The sequence below is a fragment of the Tenrec ecaudatus genome, chromosome 13 (assembly GCF_050624435.1).
Source record: "Tenrec ecaudatus isolate mTenEca1 chromosome 13, mTenEca1.hap1, whole genome shotgun sequence".
In the NCBI taxonomy this organism is placed as follows: domain Eukaryota; kingdom Metazoa; phylum Chordata; class Mammalia; order Afrosoricida; family Tenrecidae; genus Tenrec; species Tenrec ecaudatus.
In genome coordinates this window covers 42,363,839-42,383,602 of record NC_134542.1, presented here as the reverse complement: position 1 = coordinate 42,383,602, position 19,764 = coordinate 42,363,839, and the positions used below count along the sequence as shown (strand labels likewise).

General features: G+C 36.3%; 1 protein-coding gene across 1 annotated transcript in view; it reads right to left on the bottom strand.

Moving 5' to 3' along the window:
• The window catches only part of PGAP1 (post-GPI attachment to proteins inositol deacylase 1), a 79,496-nt gene that overhangs the window by 9,437 nt on the left and 50,295 nt on the right, over positions 1 to 19,764 (bottom strand). The window contains exons 19-26 of the mRNA XM_075529022.1: positions 18,369 to 18,407; positions 10,772 to 10,865; positions 9,209 to 9,299; positions 7,997 to 8,194; positions 6,944 to 7,079; positions 3,822 to 3,872; positions 3,186 to 3,373; positions 1,529 to 1,633 (exon numbers count right to left, since the gene is read on the bottom strand). Coding sequence (XP_075385137.1) covers positions 1,529 to 1,633; positions 3,186 to 3,373; positions 3,822 to 3,872; positions 6,944 to 7,079; positions 7,997 to 8,194; positions 9,209 to 9,299; positions 10,772 to 10,865; positions 18,369 to 18,407 — 902 coding nt within the window. The remainder of the gene's footprint in view (positions 1 to 1,528; positions 1,634 to 3,185; positions 3,374 to 3,821; positions 3,873 to 6,943; positions 7,080 to 7,996; positions 8,195 to 9,208; positions 9,300 to 10,771; positions 10,866 to 18,368; positions 18,408 to 19,764) is intronic.

The following is a 19,764-nucleotide window of genomic DNA, read 5'->3' as shown; positions in this document are numbered from 1 at the left end:
ATGGTGAAGAAAGCTGATGGTGCCCGGCTATCAAAAGATATAGCGTCTGGGGTCTTAAAAGCTTGAAGGCAAACAAGCGGCCATCTAGCTCAGAAGTAACAAAGCCCACAGAGAAGAAGCACAAAAGCCCATGTCAACACGAGGTGTTGAAGGGATCAGGTAGCAGACACCAAAGAACAAAAACCATCATTGTGTGATCCACCTTCCCCAAATAAACGCTGAAGATGAATGTGTGCATAAATAAGTGTGCTGAAGAAGGCTGATGGTGCCCGACTATCAAGAGTAAACAAGCGACCATCTAGTCCAGAAGCAACAAAGCCCACATGGAAGCAGCAGACCAACATGTGTGATCATGAAGGGCCGAGGGGACCAGGTTTCAAGCAACAAAGGCAGAGGGGGAGGAAGAATCCTATCATCGTGAATGAGGAGAGCACATGTTGGGACCCAATGCCCATCCGTAGACAACTGGACATGCCTGGTAGAGTGGTAGTGGGGAGGAGATGAGTCATTCAGGGTTCAGTGTAGCAATAATTAAACTCATAACTTTCCTCTAGTTCTTAAACGCTTCCTCCCCCCAACTATCATGATCCCAATTCTACCTTGCAAACTTGGTTACACCAGAAGATGCACAGCGGTATAGATGGGACCTGGAAACACAGGGAATCTAGGACAGAAGAACCCCTCAGGACCAACGGTGGGAGTGGCGATACCGGGAGGGAAGGGGGAGTAGAAAGGGGGAACCGATCACAGGGATCTACATATAACCTCCTCTCTAGGGGATGGGCAACGGAAAAGTGGGCGAAGGGAGACGCCGGGCAGTGTAAGATAACATAAAAAAATAATTTATAAATTGTTAAGGGTTCATGAGGGAGAGGGGAGCTGGGAGGGAGGGAGAGGGAAAAAAGGAAAATGAGGAGCTGATTCCAGGAACCCAAGTGGAAGGCAAATTTTGAGAATGATGAGGGCAATGAATGTATGTATGCTTTACTCAATTGATGTATGTATGGGTTGTGATAAGAGTTGTATGAGCCCCAATAAAATGATTTTTAAAAAAAGCAAAATTAAACCCCAGGTTTGTCTAAATTCTGCACATCTCTAACAGAATCAACTAAAAAGGCTTCCAGAGCAATCAACTAATCAAAAAACATCAAATTTTAGTAGGGAAAACTTCAAACATTGAAAAGTAGAAAGAATATTATAATAGACCCTCAAATATTCATATTCTAGCTTCAAACTTTATCAATTTTACTTCACTGCTACCTCCATTCACTTCCCCTCTTCCATATGCTTTGTAAGTGAATCCTAGATGTTATATCAAGGGGATACCACTTTAAGTAAAAAAAAAAATCACTAGGTGAAGCCTGTAATCAAGGAAAGAAGCACATTATGCCAAGTGCATGCAAGTCAATCCCTGTTATGGCATCCGAGCTAGGAGTGGTCAAAGCAACTGGGGGTAAAAAAGTACAAAACATGACAACAAAGGATGATAAAGACCACCAGAAACAGAGGGAAAGAAAGACTAAATTACCTTGACTTTATTGAAACAGTGTAAGTATTTCCAAGAACTGCCATAGTTGGAATGAGAATAAATGCCAAAGGTTTACATGGATCAGGATTAAGTTTAAAGTAATACCTATATCAAAGAGAGAGAACAAACACGAAGCACGTTTAAGGTTAAAGTAACAGCTATAAAAAAACAAAACACCAAAACCTATATATAAAAAAGCACAAGTCAACAAAGCAGGAATAATCAATTTAAATAAGAATTATCTACAGAAACAACAGGAGTATACTTGAGAGAACTCCAAATATCTCATGAAATCTCTGATAATTTCTGTCCTGTAAAAACACTGTGGTTGAGTCAATTCTGACTCATAGCAACCATACAGGGCAGGGCAGGGCGGCTCCATAGCTTTCCGAGGCTGAACATCTTTATGGGAGCAGAAATCCTCATTTTCTCCTGCAGAGCAACTGGTGAGTTTGAACTGCTAACCGTGTGATTAGCAGCCCAAAGCTTAACCCACTACTCTACCAGGGGTCCTCTGTATTATCTTATTATCTGTATTATCCAAGATTTTGTAGGATGAACTATATTAGAAATTATTGAAGAAAAAAAATCAAAAAACTTCTAAAATAGGTATATGCCTTAACTGCCACATATAAATGAAAATTTTAATATAAAACATATTAAGGTATATAAAAACTATTCTTATTTAAAAATCCACATCCTCTGTATCATTTATTAGTAGTGTGATGGCTAGTCTTCCAGATTCAGAAGTCTGGGCTACTCAAATATCTCTGGATCGTGATGGAAATGAAGGACAAAGAATAAAACATCTGGTCATGTATGATTTATTAATACTGTTCTATTAATTTAAAAGTAGTTCCTGTGCTTCAATAAGTCTTGGGTTAACTGCAAGGTCAGTGGTTCATACCCACCAGTCACTCTACGAAAGAAAGATGAAGCTATCGGAACCTGTATAGATTTACTGTCTTGGAAACCCTGATACATGAGCTGGAATCAACCCGATGGCAGTGGTACAGATAAATTATCTGGATAATGTATCTATGTAACATATAGATCCTAAAAACTCTATGGAGTTACTATTTGACAGTTCACCAAATACTGAAAATTCTAGACGCAATGTGGAAGTCAATTACAAAGCTCTTATTTAAACTAAGACAATTATCAGGTAGCACAGCAAATGATGGTTTCCAATCGTAAAATAGCTAACATTAATTCAATGCACAGGCACCTTAGGAATGTATACACTGCTTTCATTCCTTGTTACTATTTAGTAATGTGATGAAACATTTTTGTTCCTGCAAACTTTAGAAAACAAATTTGAATCATGAGTTGAAAAATTCATTGGACAGTAGTATAATACCTACAATTAACAAAATAAAACTGTATTATCACATAGGTCTAAACTCTAATAGATTAAAGGTAAAATATACATAATTACTCTTTGGGGGGGCATATTTCTGGAGAAGTTTATAATCTCAAAGTTTGTATTTTCATTATAAGGCCAAAAATGTCATTGTATGGAAAATAAACTTTAGGAACTATACAACGTCTAGTTCTTGTGTAAATTTTTATACCACTAACAACATAGCAAGTCTCTACTGCGAATATTTGTTTGAATCATATTATATAAATAATCACATACATAAAGAAAACATACCTAAGATTCTTTAACCAATAAATTAAGGATGGCATGGTGAGCACTACAATCCACGTTAGTAAGTTCATCACAGTGCTGTGCATGCGAAGACTATCCTCAGCATCACTGGCTGATAAACGGACACGGTGTTCTGTCGAGTCCTTATGGAGACTGGATTTTTTTTCACTTCTTCTGGAGTGTTTCGAATTCTATAAAGCAGGAGTTAAAATATTGAGAAACAAAACAAATAAAGATGCTGTTTAATTTAGGAATGTAATTATTTAACAACTAGGTTAGTATATCTTTTAATTATTATAATGATAGGAAATACTGAAGTTATCTTGTTTAAAATGTATTTTAAAATAGCTATTAATTATAAAATTTTTACTTTTTCACTTACTACTTGTACAACTGGAAGTATCACTTAATAATGTACAACAACAAAAACACAGATACTAACAAAGAGCAAAGTGCAGAGTGATCTAAATCCAATCTAATATTCCTTAGGCTCACTTAGTCATTTAAACTCAAAGTAATTAAAAACAAAAACAAAACACTGCACAAGTTCTAAACTTTCTCACCCCCCAAAACACGCAAACATATTTTATCCCGTTCCTCTACATTAAAGTGATGCAGAGTTTTAAAAACAAAACTTACCACAGTCTGGCTACTTTTAAAAGTTGTTAGGCTGGCTTGCAGATGAACAATCTAAGAAAAAGAATAGATTTTTAATGTTTTTTTTTAAATTTTAAAATACTTTTATTAAAACTGAGAAGAATTGTAACTTGAAAATGAAAAATATCTTAACAATCGTCAATCCATTTAAACATTTAGTTAATTCTTTAAGAGAGAGAGAAAAACACACACAAAATAAACTATACATGCTTGCTACTGTGGAATAAAACACACACCACAAAGTCAAACAAATGTCCAGAGTAAACTGGGGCCAGGTTGTGCTGGCACACCACTTAAGTTTATCATTACCGTATATACTCATGTATAAGCTGACCCAAATATTAGCCAAAGCACCTAATTTTACCACAAAACTGCATAAGATGAAGCCTTTTAAGTTGTCTGATGACGCCTTATCAGTTTCAAGTTATTTTCCATATGGTATAGTTTAACACATTCTACAATTTTAACCTTTAAGGACCTGAATTCTATTTGTAGTTATAATATGTTTAGAATCTAAGGAAATATTTAAGCTTAATTTATTATTTCTTAAATTTATTTAGGTATTTTAACAAAGTTTTGATTTAGGATTAATTGTTTTAAATAATTTTTTAAAACTAAAAATGTATTTATAAATCAGTTTTTTCTCATGCACATAAATTTCCTTTGGAAACAAAAAATCTCAAACTGATAATTACCTATACCAAACTGATAATACCTACATGATAATTACCTATATGAGTATTATGGCAGAATCAAACAAATTACAAGCCTCCGGTGCCCCCCGACCACAGACCCGGATGGGAACAGCCTTGCTGTCATGCAGAGTACACTGCAAAGTGGATCGCTGTGGGTGCAGCTGGTTACAATCATTCCCTCTCCCTTTGACCCATTTTAAGTTTGCTCTAGCTATGAATACTTCCTGCATTCTTTCTAACTGAGGCTTTTCGCTGGTCTGGTCTATTTTGTTATTCTTGTTTTGGGGGTCCTAGTCTTTTGGTCTATTTTTCTCCATATGAAATCCAGGATCAGTAAATCTGTAGAGGCAGGAAGTAGATTTTATTTATTTATTTTTTTAAGGAAGTGGATTTTAATGGCTTCATGGGGGGCATGGTAGGGAAGGCTTAGGGGAAATGAGGATCTAATAGCAATGAGTTTAAGAAGGAAGAAATGTTCTAGAACGGGTTGTACTACTGTTTGAAATATGAATGGAATATTAAAGTGTATGTTATATGGATTACATGTCAACAAAACTATTACAAATAAATGCTTATCCAAAAATAATTATCTATTCTTACATCAACTTTCTCTCTAAAATATTAATATAGAAGCCACAGAGTTAAGCTCCCAGGCTATTCCTGAGAAGCTCTCAGTCTTCTGGCAAATGTTTTTCACTTCATCAGTAAAATTATCAATCCAATTATTTGTATAATTTAAATTTTTATCATTTAAAATTATTCTTCAGCTACATTTGTGGCATTCTACATTATCTTAGCATGACTGATTGCTTAATCCCACTAATTTTTTTCTTTGTCTATTAGCAAGTTCAAAAGGAAGGTGCTAATAAAATTAATTTGGAAAAATCATTAAAAAAAACAAAACATTATTTGCAAGAAGAGAAAGCAGCCAGAAACAGATTTTTGTGTTTGTTTGCTACCAAAGAAATCTAGCTAAGAAAAAAATCATTTCAGTTCTAGAGTTAACTGTATAAAACTTAAATAGCAAAGATTAAAAAATAATAATTTTATTGGGGCTTGTACAGCTCTTTTTAAAAAAACTTATTTTATTTAAAAACATGTAATTATACACTATTAACTTAGAACTGAAACATTATATATATGTATGTAAAATTTATAATATTTAACATTATACAACATTTGAGATATTGAGTTTGATGTATAGTTAGGTGGCTTGGATCAGTTAAATTGACAATCTCAGCTACTTTGTCTTTACACTTGATCTTTACTTTTTATTTTTTAATCTTTTTATTGGGGCTCATAAGGCTCTTACCACAATCCGTACATACATCAATTGAACAAAGCACCCTTATACGAATGTCATTGCACTCGTCATTCTCATAATTCACCTTCCACTTGGGTTCCTGGAATCAGCTGTTTCCTGTTTTTTCCCCCGTCCCCCTCCCTCCCCGATCCCACCCCTGGTCCCTTGATAGTTTATAAATAATTATTATATCTTATCTTACACTCCCCGGTGCCTCCCCTCACCCGCCTCCCCATTGCCCATCTCCCAGAGAGGAGGTTACACATAGATCTCCGAGATCGGTTCTCCCTTTCCACGCCCCCTTCCCTCCTGGTATACATCTAGCTCTGGTCTAGCTGGATTTGTAAGGTAGAATTGGGATAATGATAGTGGGGGCAGGTAGCATTAAAGAACTAGAGGAAAGTTATGTTTCATCGATGCTACACTGCACCCAGACTGGCTTATTTCTTCCTTGTGACCCTTCTGTAAGGGCATGCCCAAATTTCTACAGACGGGCTTTGGGTCTCCACTCTCTACTCTCCCTCATTGATGTGATTTTTTGTTCTGGGTCTTTGATGCCTGATACCTGATCCCATCGACACCTCATGACTATTGTGCTTCTTCCATGTGGGCTTTGTTGCTTCTCAGCTAGATGGCCGCTTGTTTATCTTCAAGCCCAGATGCTATATCTTTTGATAGCTGGGCACCATCAGCTTTCTTCCTATTTGCGTATGCACTCATTTTGTCATGTCAGAAAGCTGAGCATCACAGAATGCTGGGTTATTAGAACAAAGTGTTCTTGCATTGAGGGAGTACTTGAGTAGAGGCCAATGTCTGCTTGCTACCTTAATACTTAACATATAAATATATGTCCATAGTTCTATTTCCCCATCGTTATATATAAATATATTTACATATGTACATGGCTGTATTTAGACCTCTATAAATGTCCTGTGCCTCCTAGTTCTTTCCTCTATGTCCAGCAAAGATGTTTCAGAAAATTCACACATACCTATTACATGACAGATTATTACATCAGTAACTTAAAATTCTTAACAGTATTTACAGGAAAGGCTATACCTGCCTGGTACAAAATCTAGGCAGTCCAGTTTTATTATTTGACCTACCTTAAATACATAATAAAGATAAGTAAGAAGTATGGCAAATGCCCCACAAGTTGCCCAACTAACTGTGATCAAAATAACTGTCAAAAAGGGCAGGTCCGGTGTTAGCCCCTGGCTACCTTTCGGAAGTTCACAGGGTCTGGAATAACAAGGACAAAGCTTTCAGACATATATATATGTATTAACAGTTAATTACATAACCACATATAAGAAAACAATTACCTTGCCAGCCTCTCTCCTGCTCATTAATACGCAAGCATCAAAAGGTAAAGAGTAAGGCATTTTTGATAAAGGTAAATGGTTACAAATACTAGCTTCTAAGTTCTGTCCCCCTGTGGTGGCTCACATTCCAGCGAGAGACACTATGGCTGATAAATACACAAAGGGAAGAAAGTAGAAATAATCCTTAACTAAAGGCCTTTCATAGATCTCCAATCCTGACATGAGGAGGAACAATTTTCTTTTCTTATTTCTTTTTTACAATTTTCTGTTTCTTACAGACTCAGGTTCACTCAGATGCTTGTTGTTCATAAAACATCACATAACATTTCCCATCATAATTCTTCCTTGGGTCTGGTGAGGAAGAGTAGCAATCTAAACTCGTTCAAAGCTACCAGAAAGGCTAGCAGTAACTTAGGTGTAACAAGTCTTTGGGCCGATGCTAAAACTGGCCATACTTTGGAGCTCTTCTAACGTCGCATCTGTGCTGATTCTAAGGATATTGATGGGAGTCTTTTTCCTTCATGTTTGCTATTGAAAGTTAGCATATAAAAGCACGGCCTGAGAAGACTTTCAGCACAGAAATTAAAAACTTTTTAATATAATTTGTCACATATTTTTACTAGCTCCTTGGCACTAAGGTCAAAATCAAATATGACACTTGATTTGCAGTAAATTATTCACTTTGGCAACGACAATTTATTTGAAAGCAAATCTATGTATTTGTTAGCTAGAACATTGACTACAAACAAATTAATTTTAAAGTTCTTTTTAAGAATGTACATGTATTTTTATTTTCTCAATGGCAATGACAAGGTTTCCAGTGCTGTACTTTACCTTTTCAAAGTCAGCCACAGCGAAGAGAGAAGCCTCATAGACGTAGAAGAGAGGAGGCCGCCCCAGTAGGCAGTGCAAGTTCCAAACAGAAAGAGAATCAAGGACACAAGGGGGAAACACATACTCTGACTAGTTAAGAAGATGGCATCTAATTCTGGTAACAATAATGTGTCCCACAATTCTTTAAACCATTTATACCTGTAGAAAAGAGAAAACATAATAAAAGATAACCAATAACAAGAAAATCAACAACTGACATTCAAAGATATACCATTTGAGGTGTTTGAGCATTCACTGGCGTCCCTAACGTCCTTTGATTATTCATAATTTAAACTTCAATCCCTTGATTAAAACACAAGTCATTGATCTTGCAAATGTGCCTACTGATAATCAAGCAGCAGAGCCTCACTGAAGCTTTACTGCTATTGATCCCTGTGTCAAGTTGTGGTTTTTATTGTTGCTTTTGTGAGAAAGCAAGGAGAGGCAAGAAAGTGAAGGTTCTTAACTTAAAAAATTGCAAAATATAGGAAACTCAGGTCTAAAATATGGTTGGTATGGAAAACAAGAGAAAGTGACCCGGGCAATGTTTCAATCAACATCCTAAAATGACTTGTATTCACAAATCTGGGATTTTCCACAGATCACGCAAGTGTTATTAATGGGCTCCTGTGTTTCTACACTTGGATCAGTAAGTGTTGTTAGTTGCTGTCCAATAGATTCTGAATCATGGGGACCCCATGTGTGTAGAGCAATTTGTAATACCATATATACTTGAGTATAAGCTATCACGAATATCAGCAGAGGCATCTAATTTTACCACGAAAACTGCATTAAACATGTGCTGAAAAACTTGGCTCATACACGAGTATATATGGTAGATCTCCAAGCCTATCTCACCAGGCAGCTCCGGATGGATTCTAGCCACCAACTTATTAGTAGTAAATCAACCCTTAACCACATGTATCATCTGGGTGTTAGGCTGATGTGCCTAAGTTGAACAATTTTTTTAATACAAACATTTTATTTATAAATATTTAAAAATACAATTGAAGTATATGTTGACAAACATATTAGATTTTTATCTAAATAGAAAAATGTCATTGTAAGAAAGAAGTCGATCTCTATATTTGTTTAAGAATGTATATTACATATGGAATAACATTTTTAAAAATATGAAACAAAAGGAACATCATTATTCTGATACTGACTTACCCCAAGAGAAACTTAATCGTGATCACAAAAGGATCGACTTTGTAAGGTTTAGCTTCTTTATCCAACATAACAGAATATTCTAAACATTGGCCTGGAATATTAAAAGAAATTACAAGAATTAGAGAATTTGTACTCAGTAAATATAGCACATCCTACATAATACCTTGTCAATAAGAAAAACACATTCCAGGCCAGAGAAAGCAGAGGTCTTCATTACAATCACAGAGACTCCTCTTGAGGGATTAAATGTTACTGCAACAGAGTTTACAACCAAGAGTGTACTTGTGAAGCTTTGAAATCAAAACACAGCAGCTGCTCCTTGGAAGAAAGATGAGACTCTCTACTCCACCGAAGAGTACAGTGTTGGGAAAGCCCCAGGAGCAAGTCTACCACTTACTTAACCGAAGTGAGGGTTTTTTTTTTTGAGGAAGAGTTTTGTCCATTGTATTATAGACTCTACATCTGCCTTTCCAGAACCATTCTCAACCTGTCACCTTGCTCTAAATCCTGGGAGGATGACTTTGTGGACTGGCTTCTGGTTAGGCCCAGTGGTATACCAAATGGCTCTGCTGCCAGCATAGGAATCAGGACGGTACAAAAGAAAATTAATAAGTAGATCTGTTATGAATTGTTCACCCCAAAAATGTGTTCAATAAATAAACTGAGAGAAAGGTGGGCAGGAGGCGGCGGGGAGAGATGAAGATTGAGAAACTTAAAGGAAAAATGATAATATGTGAATCTTACATGGATACTGTTAAAATTATTTTGAAATACTTCATGTGGTAACATTAAGGCATCATCGCTACATTTTTGGTATTTAATAGCATTGTGATTAATGTTTTTATCTTTTGTAAAAGACATAAACACAGGAGAAAAAAATTACACTGTTCAATGCTTCCATGTAAGTCAAAACACCACTATGGAAACAAAAACTATTTGAGTTAACACTGATACAAATGTGACACCCTAAGAGAAAGTGAATAATTTGCAGGATTTAGGATGACAAGCCAGGTGTCCAAAGACATAGAAACCCAAACCCAACTCACTGCCATCAAGTTGACTCCACCTCAGACCCTACAGAACAAAGAAAAACTGCCCCTCTGGGCTTCCAAGACTGCAAGTCTTTATGCCTTGTCTTTCTCCTGTGGGGCGGCGGGCTGCTTTGAACTACTGACCTTTCAGCAGCCAACACATCACTCACTATATACCATCAGCGCTTTTACAAACAGAGAAAAGGTTGGTAATAGAAACACCCACTACATTGGAGTTTTTAAGCAGTTGTACCTACTACTATATAGCTGTTTTTTAAGAACTCTTTGGTTATGTTTCCTAACAACACCCAATATAATAGAATTAAAACACATATACTATATATACGTATATAAATAAAAATGAGGTTGTCTGCTTTTTAAAAAAGTGACAGCATTGGAAACCCTACACAGTTAGGGTCACTAAGAGTAAGAATTGACTCAATGGCAGTAGGGTTGGGATATATTTAAAACTAATTGTTGTTCTACTTTAATATTCATAACAGAAATTGACAAAACTTACAAGTGTTCTTACCTATTGAAAGAAGAGAATATAACTGTCCCCCATAAGCAAGAAGGATGCTTGATACAATGTAGGCTGGAAGAGCTCCACCATGGAATCTAACTACCTGAGAAAAGAGGCAAATCAATGGACAGCGCCTCAAAATTAATGTTAACACAATAAAGGTTCTCTGACAAAAAGTGGAAATGTTTTTCTTCACTTCCCACCCTTCCTGACATAACCACAAAGGTAGTTCTTTCTAGTAATGGATATATATCTCAAAATAAATGGTAAGAAGACACAGCATCTGAGAAACATGTTATCTTAATTTTTTAAATCATTGACATCATATAGTTGATTAGCATAGGCTATCACATGACTTTTAAAGCATTCACCTGCTCCATGTATAATGCTAAACACCTGACATATTCACCACTTCATGCTTTCTTCCCCCAAACCCTTTGAAGTAGATTCTATTTCTATATTTTCTGGACAAAAAGTATATAGTCACAAGAACTCAAATGATGTGAATAATCAAAAACAAAACATATAGGCAAGTGCAAGTTATTTACTCATCCTCTCTAGGAGGCGTATTACATAAGTTTGTGGAAACACAATGAAATTTTTCCAGGAAATTTTTGACACCTTGTACGTCCCCATCAGTAAAATGAAGACAATAATAGTATTTACCCTTCCAGGAGGTTATTTAGAATAGTAACTTTGATGTGATAAACGATCAGAACATGTTAGCTTATACTATTAACTTCTTTTGCTCTTCACTGTCTGTAGAAATCTATGAAACTGGGATTGAACAGTACTCAGCCATTATGTTATTATGCCTTCAACAGCTTGCCACTGCCACCTCGGGGCTGGGACTAAACCCTCCCAGCTCTGCGAGCAGGGATGGGACTCAGCTACATTGTTGCTCGTTTCCCTCTCTTCCCTATATCCCCTGCACAGTCCAAGCAGTTTTACTTCTTAAACTTTTTAAATCCTATTTTTCCTGTTCTCTCACACTCCACTGCTGACCTCCAGACCACTCCCCTAAGCCTAGGGCATTTATGCCTGCACCACACGCAGCTAGGTGAACTCAATACTGTGCAGCTATCCCGAGGCTGGGGAAAGCCCTGCTTTCCCTCCAGGGAATATTCTGCCCAGCTTCTCACTGGGGAATTCCTTCCTGTATACCTGGGGGCATAAGGCAGCTAGGCCAACACTTGTCAACATTCCAAACTGTAGCAGGAACCTCTGCCTAACCTCTGCAACACCAAAGTAGGCAACCCACCAGCTTTCTGGGACACTCCCCTGAGAGGAAAGCCACAGGAGGATAAAGTGGTAGGTTAATTCCATAGTGAAATTAGCTGTAGGCAGTTCGAAAAAGCATTCCTACAAGTCTCCCAGAGAGAGCCAGTGCTCTTCGACTCCCTGGAAAATGGCACCTGGCTCCTCTAAAACAACGCAACGCAAACAGCCACCAGTCCCAACAACCTGAAACAGGAGAAACAGGAGAAAACAAAAACAGGAAAAACAAATGAAAAAACAGGAGAAACAAAAAGGCAATGGCAGAACATAACGACATGCATAGAAGAAGCAGACATTGAGCTACCACAGAAAGAAATTTTCAGAAAGCTTCTTGGAGTCATACAAGATATGAGGGAAACAATACAGAAAAAGGATGAGATTATAGAGGAGATAAAGGCCATACACCAGAGGGAAATACAGGCACTTAGGGAGGAGATAACAAAACCAGTAGCATAAACACAGATATTGAGAATCGACTGGAGGAAGCAGAGACCTTGGAGGACAGCCAAGCAGACTTTAACAAACGTGAACAAAAATCTAATAAGATCATCAGAGAAGCTGAAGAAAACCTAAGAGCTATGTCTGCTGCTATGAAGCAGAACAACATTAGAATCATTGGCTTACCGGAGGAAGACACAACAAAGAAATCATCTGCAACAATAGTAAGAGAATTCTTGGAGGAAAACTTCCCCAGCTTAATAAATGAAAATCAGGCAACCATTCAATAGGCTGAAAGAACACCAGCTAGTCTGAATCCCAAGAAGAAGTCACCAAGACACATAATAGTTAAACTATCCAACTCTGAGGAAAAGGAGAAAATCTTATGAGAGCAGCTAGGGAAAAACAAGCAATCACATATAAAGGTTCCCAAATAAAAATATGCTCAAACCTATCAGCAGAAACTATGAAGAAGAGGAGAGAGTGGAGTAACATATTCAAAAAACAAAGTAAACACAAGAATACTCTATCTAGCCAAATTATCGATTATGATAGATAGAGAAGTAAGAGTCTTCCCAGACAAGGAAAACTCAAAGAATACATTAGAAGAAACCCAGCCCTACAAAGGATCCTTGCTGACCCAGTATGGGCAGAAGAACAACACTTACCAAGCATCAATAAGAGACCGCCACATAGAACAACCTCACCCAGAGGGCAACAAAGAGAAAACAGACCCTAAAATAGCATTGGCTTAAGGATAGAAAGAAGTCAAGAATGATCCACATACACACAAGAATGATCTGCACAACACACTAATAAGAAAGGAAGATAGGAAAACACTTAACACAAAAGGTTTAAGATGACATCACAGAGTCCGCAGACGGAGATAATAACCCTGAATATCAATGGGCTGAACTCAGGCATTAAAAGACTGAGGTTAGCAGACTGGTTTAGAAAATACAATCCATCAATCTGCTGCCTACAGGAGACACATCTCAAAGCTACAGACAAAAATAGGCTGAGAATCAAAGGCTGGAGAAAGCAATACCAAGCAAACGGCAATACAAAAAAAGGAGAGATTGCAATCCTAATCTCAGGTAAAATTGACCTCAAAGTGCAAACCATTAAAAGAGATAAGGAGGGACAATATATAATGCTCAAGAGAATGGCAGACAAAGAACCATTAAGCATTGTAAACATATATTCCCCGAATGAGAGACCAGCTGAATACGTCAACCAAACACTCCAAAAGATGAAAAAAGAAATCACTGTCTCAACAATTATAGTGGGTGACTTCAAAACACCGCTCTCTGAGAAATATTGATCACAGGGAAAGAAACTAAAAAAAGAGGCTAGGGATCTAAACACTTCAATTAGACAATTTGACCTGATATATATTTACAGAGCTTTGCATCCAAATAAAAAAAAACCCCACATTCTTCTCAAGCCCACATGGCACATATTTGAAGATAGACCACATGTTGGAGCATAAGGTGAATCTACATAAATTTAAGCACATTGAGATCATGCAGACCACATGTGACCAATGGGCCATGTGGCTGGAAATCAACAAAAGGAAGATGAAGGAAACAAGAGCAAACAATTGGAGGATGAATAACTCTACTGCAAAAGGAGTGCGTACTGGCACAGATTAGAGAAGAAATTAGGAAATTTCTAGAAACCGAGAATAAGCACATGATGTTACTGTGCTTTCAAAGCACCCATCTGTAGTATTTCTGTTACCGCAGCACTAAGTGATTAGGATGAGGCTTAAGATAAACTGAACAATTAAGAGAGAAGAGCATGACTGAAGCAGGATGGGTGGAGTGACCACTGTTGCATCCAGCATTCTGGAGACTGAGTGTAGAAGCAGCTGCTCCAGTCTCTGTAAAACCGGCACGTTTTAGAGCAAAAAAAAAAAAAAAAAAAAAGCAATTTAAAAAAATGTTAAATATTAAAAAGCAATTTACTTAAAACATGTTCTCCAGCTTACAGAATTTCTAAGGAGCAGACATAAACTCTGCTGGCAATCTGATAAATGACACAGAAGTCCATGCCCACATAAATATGGCTAAGTTTCAGGGAGGTCAGGGTCTCCCTGAAGCTGCTCCATGGATTCTCTTGTTAAGAGATTAGAAAAATTAAAAACAAAATTATATCCTTTACTTGTGATTCATAAATTATAATTTAGAGTACAGGAGGGAAGAGTCATTGGAAAAGAGAAAAGGTCTTTTTTACACCCTGTATGATAAAAACTGTCTGCTACCGACATATGAGGAAAGGAAATACACCCCATAATTTAGCTATCAAGAATCTGGAAGGAAAGCTAAGCTGCAGAGCAGCCTCAGGAGCCAGACTGCTGGATTTAAACTGCAGCTTCACCTCAGTAGCTCTGTGTCCGTGGGCAAGCTCAGATGTACTACTCCTTGGTATGTCCCCACCAATAAATGCAGCTAATAACTCCTCAAGGGACAGCGAGGATTAAATGTGTAAAGCATTGGAATAGTAACTGGCATATGGCAAGCGATTAGAAAACGCTTGCTGAAATTACTAACCTTCAATACCCTTCACTGACTTTAGAAATCTTTTTTTTTTCCTTTACATAAGAAATCTTTAAGAAGTCCTACACAGGGTATTCACATATGAAGTGTTTCATTGTAAGGGAATTAAATGTTTTACTGGCCTAGAAAAACAGCTGGTCAAAGATAAGACTAAGTCAACAACTACAAATTGGCCTCCTTGGAACAGACTCAAACTTGGATGTGCTTCAGCTAGTTTAGTTTTTGCTACAGTATTTAAACAACAAAAAAAATAGACACTGAAGACCTAACAGACTTCATCTAAAAACCCAGAATTCGAGCTTCTGTTAAAGTGCAGAGATCCGACAATACTGGGCTTCATTTCTACCTTTATTTACTAAATTTTCTCGAGAAAGTAACTTTCAATTTATTTTTTGGTCTGTAAATGTCTTTTATCAGAAAAAAATATTTTCAGAAATTATTTAAAGACTAAAGATTCTCAAACGTTCTTTTTTAAAAATTATTTTAAGATGATTTTGTGTGTGTGGAAATTCCCTGTAAGGGGAGAGTTGAACATGAATTGTAGATCAGATGAATTTAATTGCTAGTGTTATAAGTCACATTCATTTATAATCAATGAATGTGGACAAAGGTTCACTCATTAGTTACTCAGATAAATTAGTTACTCAGTGATGGGAAACAATATGTGGAAAAGATGTTACCCTAGTGGATAATAATAGAGCACACCTAATCCAATTACATCTTACTAATAGAGTGAGGTATTACACTCGTGTCAAATTCATGATTCTGCTTTTACTTGAATAAAAGTAAAAGTATCCAAGTTGAATGGCCAAAGCACGAGGAAAGTGGACCAAAATTTTAGAGATAATACTTTTCTAATGGAAATACAATAGATGTGCAAGTTAAAAAAATTGTTTACATTGGTTTTTCTTTTACTCGTTTTCCCTGAAATTACAAACACCTTTAAAATAGGTATTATTCACCAAGGAGAGTACAGATACCAGGAAGGGTGGGGGTAGGAAAGGGGAATGGATCACAAGGACCAATCTAGAACCCCATCCCAGTGGGACAAATGATGGAAAAGTGAGGGCGACAGAGGACGATATAAGATCTGGAAAAAATAACCTATAACTCATCAAGGATTCGTTAGGGCGGGCGGGCCGAGAGAGGGAGGGGAAAGAAATGGGGAGATGATTATCAGGGGCTCATGTGGGAAGAGAATGCTTTGAAAATGATGACAGCAGCATATGTGCAAATGTGCTTGACACACCGGAGGAATGTATGGATTGTGATTGTTGTGATAGAGATATAAGAGCCCACAATAAAAGTATTTTTTTAAAAAGGTATTATTTCTAAAAAGTGAAATAAAATGTACTATGAGCTTCAATTCATTTTCTTATGGTCCCTAAGATAAAACTCCAAATAAACTTTAAGTAAGGCATCTTAGACCTTTCTATAATTTGAGGTTATTCATTCTCAAAATTTCTCAATATCCACAAAGTATTTCACATTTTAAAAAAAGCCCACCTAATCTGATCCTTTAAAGCCCATACAGTTGTATTCTTTAGAGACTTCTTGGTGTCTGAACAAGAATAGGAGGAGCCTGTCTTCTTTTGGTGGATATATAATTATGCTTGATTACAGAGTATTATAAGGAAGAAAGATGAGACTGTCTACTCTGGTAAAAACTGAGTCTTAGAAATCTAGAGAGTAGTTCTGCTCTGCCCTATAGGCTTGCTATGAGTCAGAACTGACTGGGTGTCAATGGGTTATAAAGTACAAAGTTAAGTGGGGAGCGGGAAAGAGGGGAAAAATGAGTAGCTGATGCCAGGGGCTTAGGTGGAGAGCAAATGTTTTGAGAATGATGAGGGCAATGAATGTACAAATGTGCTTTACACAATTGATGTATGCATGGATTGTGATGAGTTGTATGAGCCCCTAATAAAATGATTTTAAAAAAGCTAACATAACTTTTTAATTATTAATCTGAACTTTAATCCCCAAGGATAATATAGATAATAGACAGTAATATTATATTCTTATCTAGTATACCCCAGTATAATAACATACATTTAAGCTATACTCAAAACATACTGAGTATGAAATTTCTATGTTCCAGGAAATAATTTCTCTTAATAATGGCTCCCTTGATATTTTGGAATATTTATTATAACTATCCATAATATTTCCAGCCTATATTAATATTTAATTGTCCCTTTCTAAGTTAGCATAGAATTCTTATATATAAACTTAGAATATTCAAGTATTACAAATTTATTAATTCTCACCAGGTTGTGGGGAATCAAATTGAGATAATGCCTACTAATTTTTAATTTAAACATTTTTTATTTTCTAGCTTTCATGGTATTGTAAGCAAAATAATAAACTTAAGAGTTTGAACTGCATAACATAACAGACAAAGTATATATAACATGAAAATAATAAAAATTTAAGCAAAATTCAGCTACATAATTTCCTTTAAATCATTATCATCCTTTTATGTCAAAATTCCAGTTTTTACATCAACATCACAGTCATAATATTCCATATTTTTGAAACACTTGTCTGTAACTTATGAAGACATTCCAAATGAATTTAAACCAATTCAATGTTTACATTTAATAAAAATACTTTTGCCTTTTATAAACAGCATGAGGGAGAAATCAGGGAAGAGGAGTGGAATAAATTAAGGCGAGGGTGAGGGTATGAGTGATTTGAACTTTGAAGGGCAAATTGATGGTCTGAAATGCAAACCCTCCCACTTAATTCATTGAGAGAAAATAAACAAGTTCTGTGGGGGCCTTTAGGCTTGGCTTCCGTGTCCAGGAAAGTCTCCCGAAGCACTGGTCCTGACCACCACAGCCTGTATTACCGTCCAACCTATCTCACGATACCGCCTGATGACAGAAACAACAATAAAACCCAACCATGTAAATATTCATTTATATGGCACAGCCCAAATTTTATTGGGCAATGAATTACAGTATGAGGTATAGAATCTTACTGTGATAATCATGTTAGCAAACGTACTTATAGTTTGTTTGAGGATTAGATATCGGCTCTTTCTACAAAGAGTTTCTAAGAATTTGCCTCACCTTAAAATGAAAACATCATCTTAAAGCATAAGCAGCAGTAGTTGGCTGACCATGGCCCACAGTCCAAGAACAATTTGGGAATTTGTTTTATTAACATGAGAGAAGTAAATGAAGCAGTAGCCATGGTAGAAATCATATATGGTCTGTAAAATCTAAAATCTTTATTACCTGGGTCTTTATTGAAAAAATTGGCTACCTCTTGCTTACAGTTTCTATTCACAAGGCAATATGTAATTAACCAGAAATCTCTCTTACCTGTCCAAGTATTTGTGGAAAGGAAGTCTTAACTGTCACCTAGTTTAAAATAATTACACAAAAAAAGGAGGGGGTTATTTCCCTTGAACTCTGTAAATTCACATTTTGCTACATTGAACAATTTCTTATGACTCTAAATCTAATAATTTCTTATAAGGATATACCTAAAGACATTCGAGATCCTAAACAATCTTCTGAATCACAATATTTAAATTGTATTCAGTGTGGTTTTACTTAAATGACAATTTCTTGATTGTTAATTCTTTGATCACTGGATGAATGCTACACTGCATGTATTAACTCTTGACTAATTAATTAGAATATTTTATTACCATTATGTCAGCAAAATATACCTTGCTTTAAAAAATTAAGTACAAATTAATAAACCTACTATATAATCAGTACTTAAAAAAATCTAAGCCTACAATGATAAAGCTCTAAATACAAGGTTATTTCAAAACTTCTGGAAAACTAGAATGAAAAGATAATGCTGTTTTCCATGAAGTTTTTGAAATCCTTCTTGTCTAGTTAAGCTAAGCTACCTCTAAGTAAATTTGATAATACATTTCACAGGACTTAAGACCAGGAACAAGTAAGCGCACACCTAGGAGTATATAAGCCAAAATAATACACTTTTGACACTGGCAAGTTTTGGAAAAGTAGATAAGTCTTTTATAGGGGAGGTTATAGTATAATGTTAATTTGTCAAAAATGAAATTTTGGATAGCATCTGGTATTCATAAACAAATGGACATTTTGAGAGCAATGTACTATTTGAAGACAGATTAATGCAATTTTTGTTGTCTCTATAATATAGCCAAATTGGAAGGTTAAGGCAAAAATCCAATATAGCCCACCAAGATCCTTCACTGTTCAGATACCTAAGGATCCATAAAACCCAAGAAATATAAAGTAACTACTAATATCACCCCAACTTTAACTTGGCTATAGGGGCGGAGTCCATGCACTTCATGACACCAGTCTTTGCTCACTCTAAGAAAGTCATAATAAAGAATCCCAATATTTAGGGGTGGGTCAAAACAGCTGAACAGAAACGATATGTTTCACATGAACTAGAGACCTGTGCTGTCATCATCATTAAATAAGTACTTGAATCACTTCAGCTGAGATGGTTGAACCTGGCATGGTCTGCGATAGGGAGGACCCCTTCAGTTGAGGAGTCCACACGTGCATAAAACGCAGTTCCCAAGGGTATTTCCCTTCTCTAACTGAAGTTGATCCCAGGAGATCCACTCTGGTTGTAAAACAGACATGTAAAATAACGTGCACCAAATCACACACATTAATGACCAATAGAACCTCAGACAATTCATGAAGAGCAAAGATCCTTAAGCTAAGCAAAGAGAGTAACAAGAAACTTGTCAAGGTAGTAAAA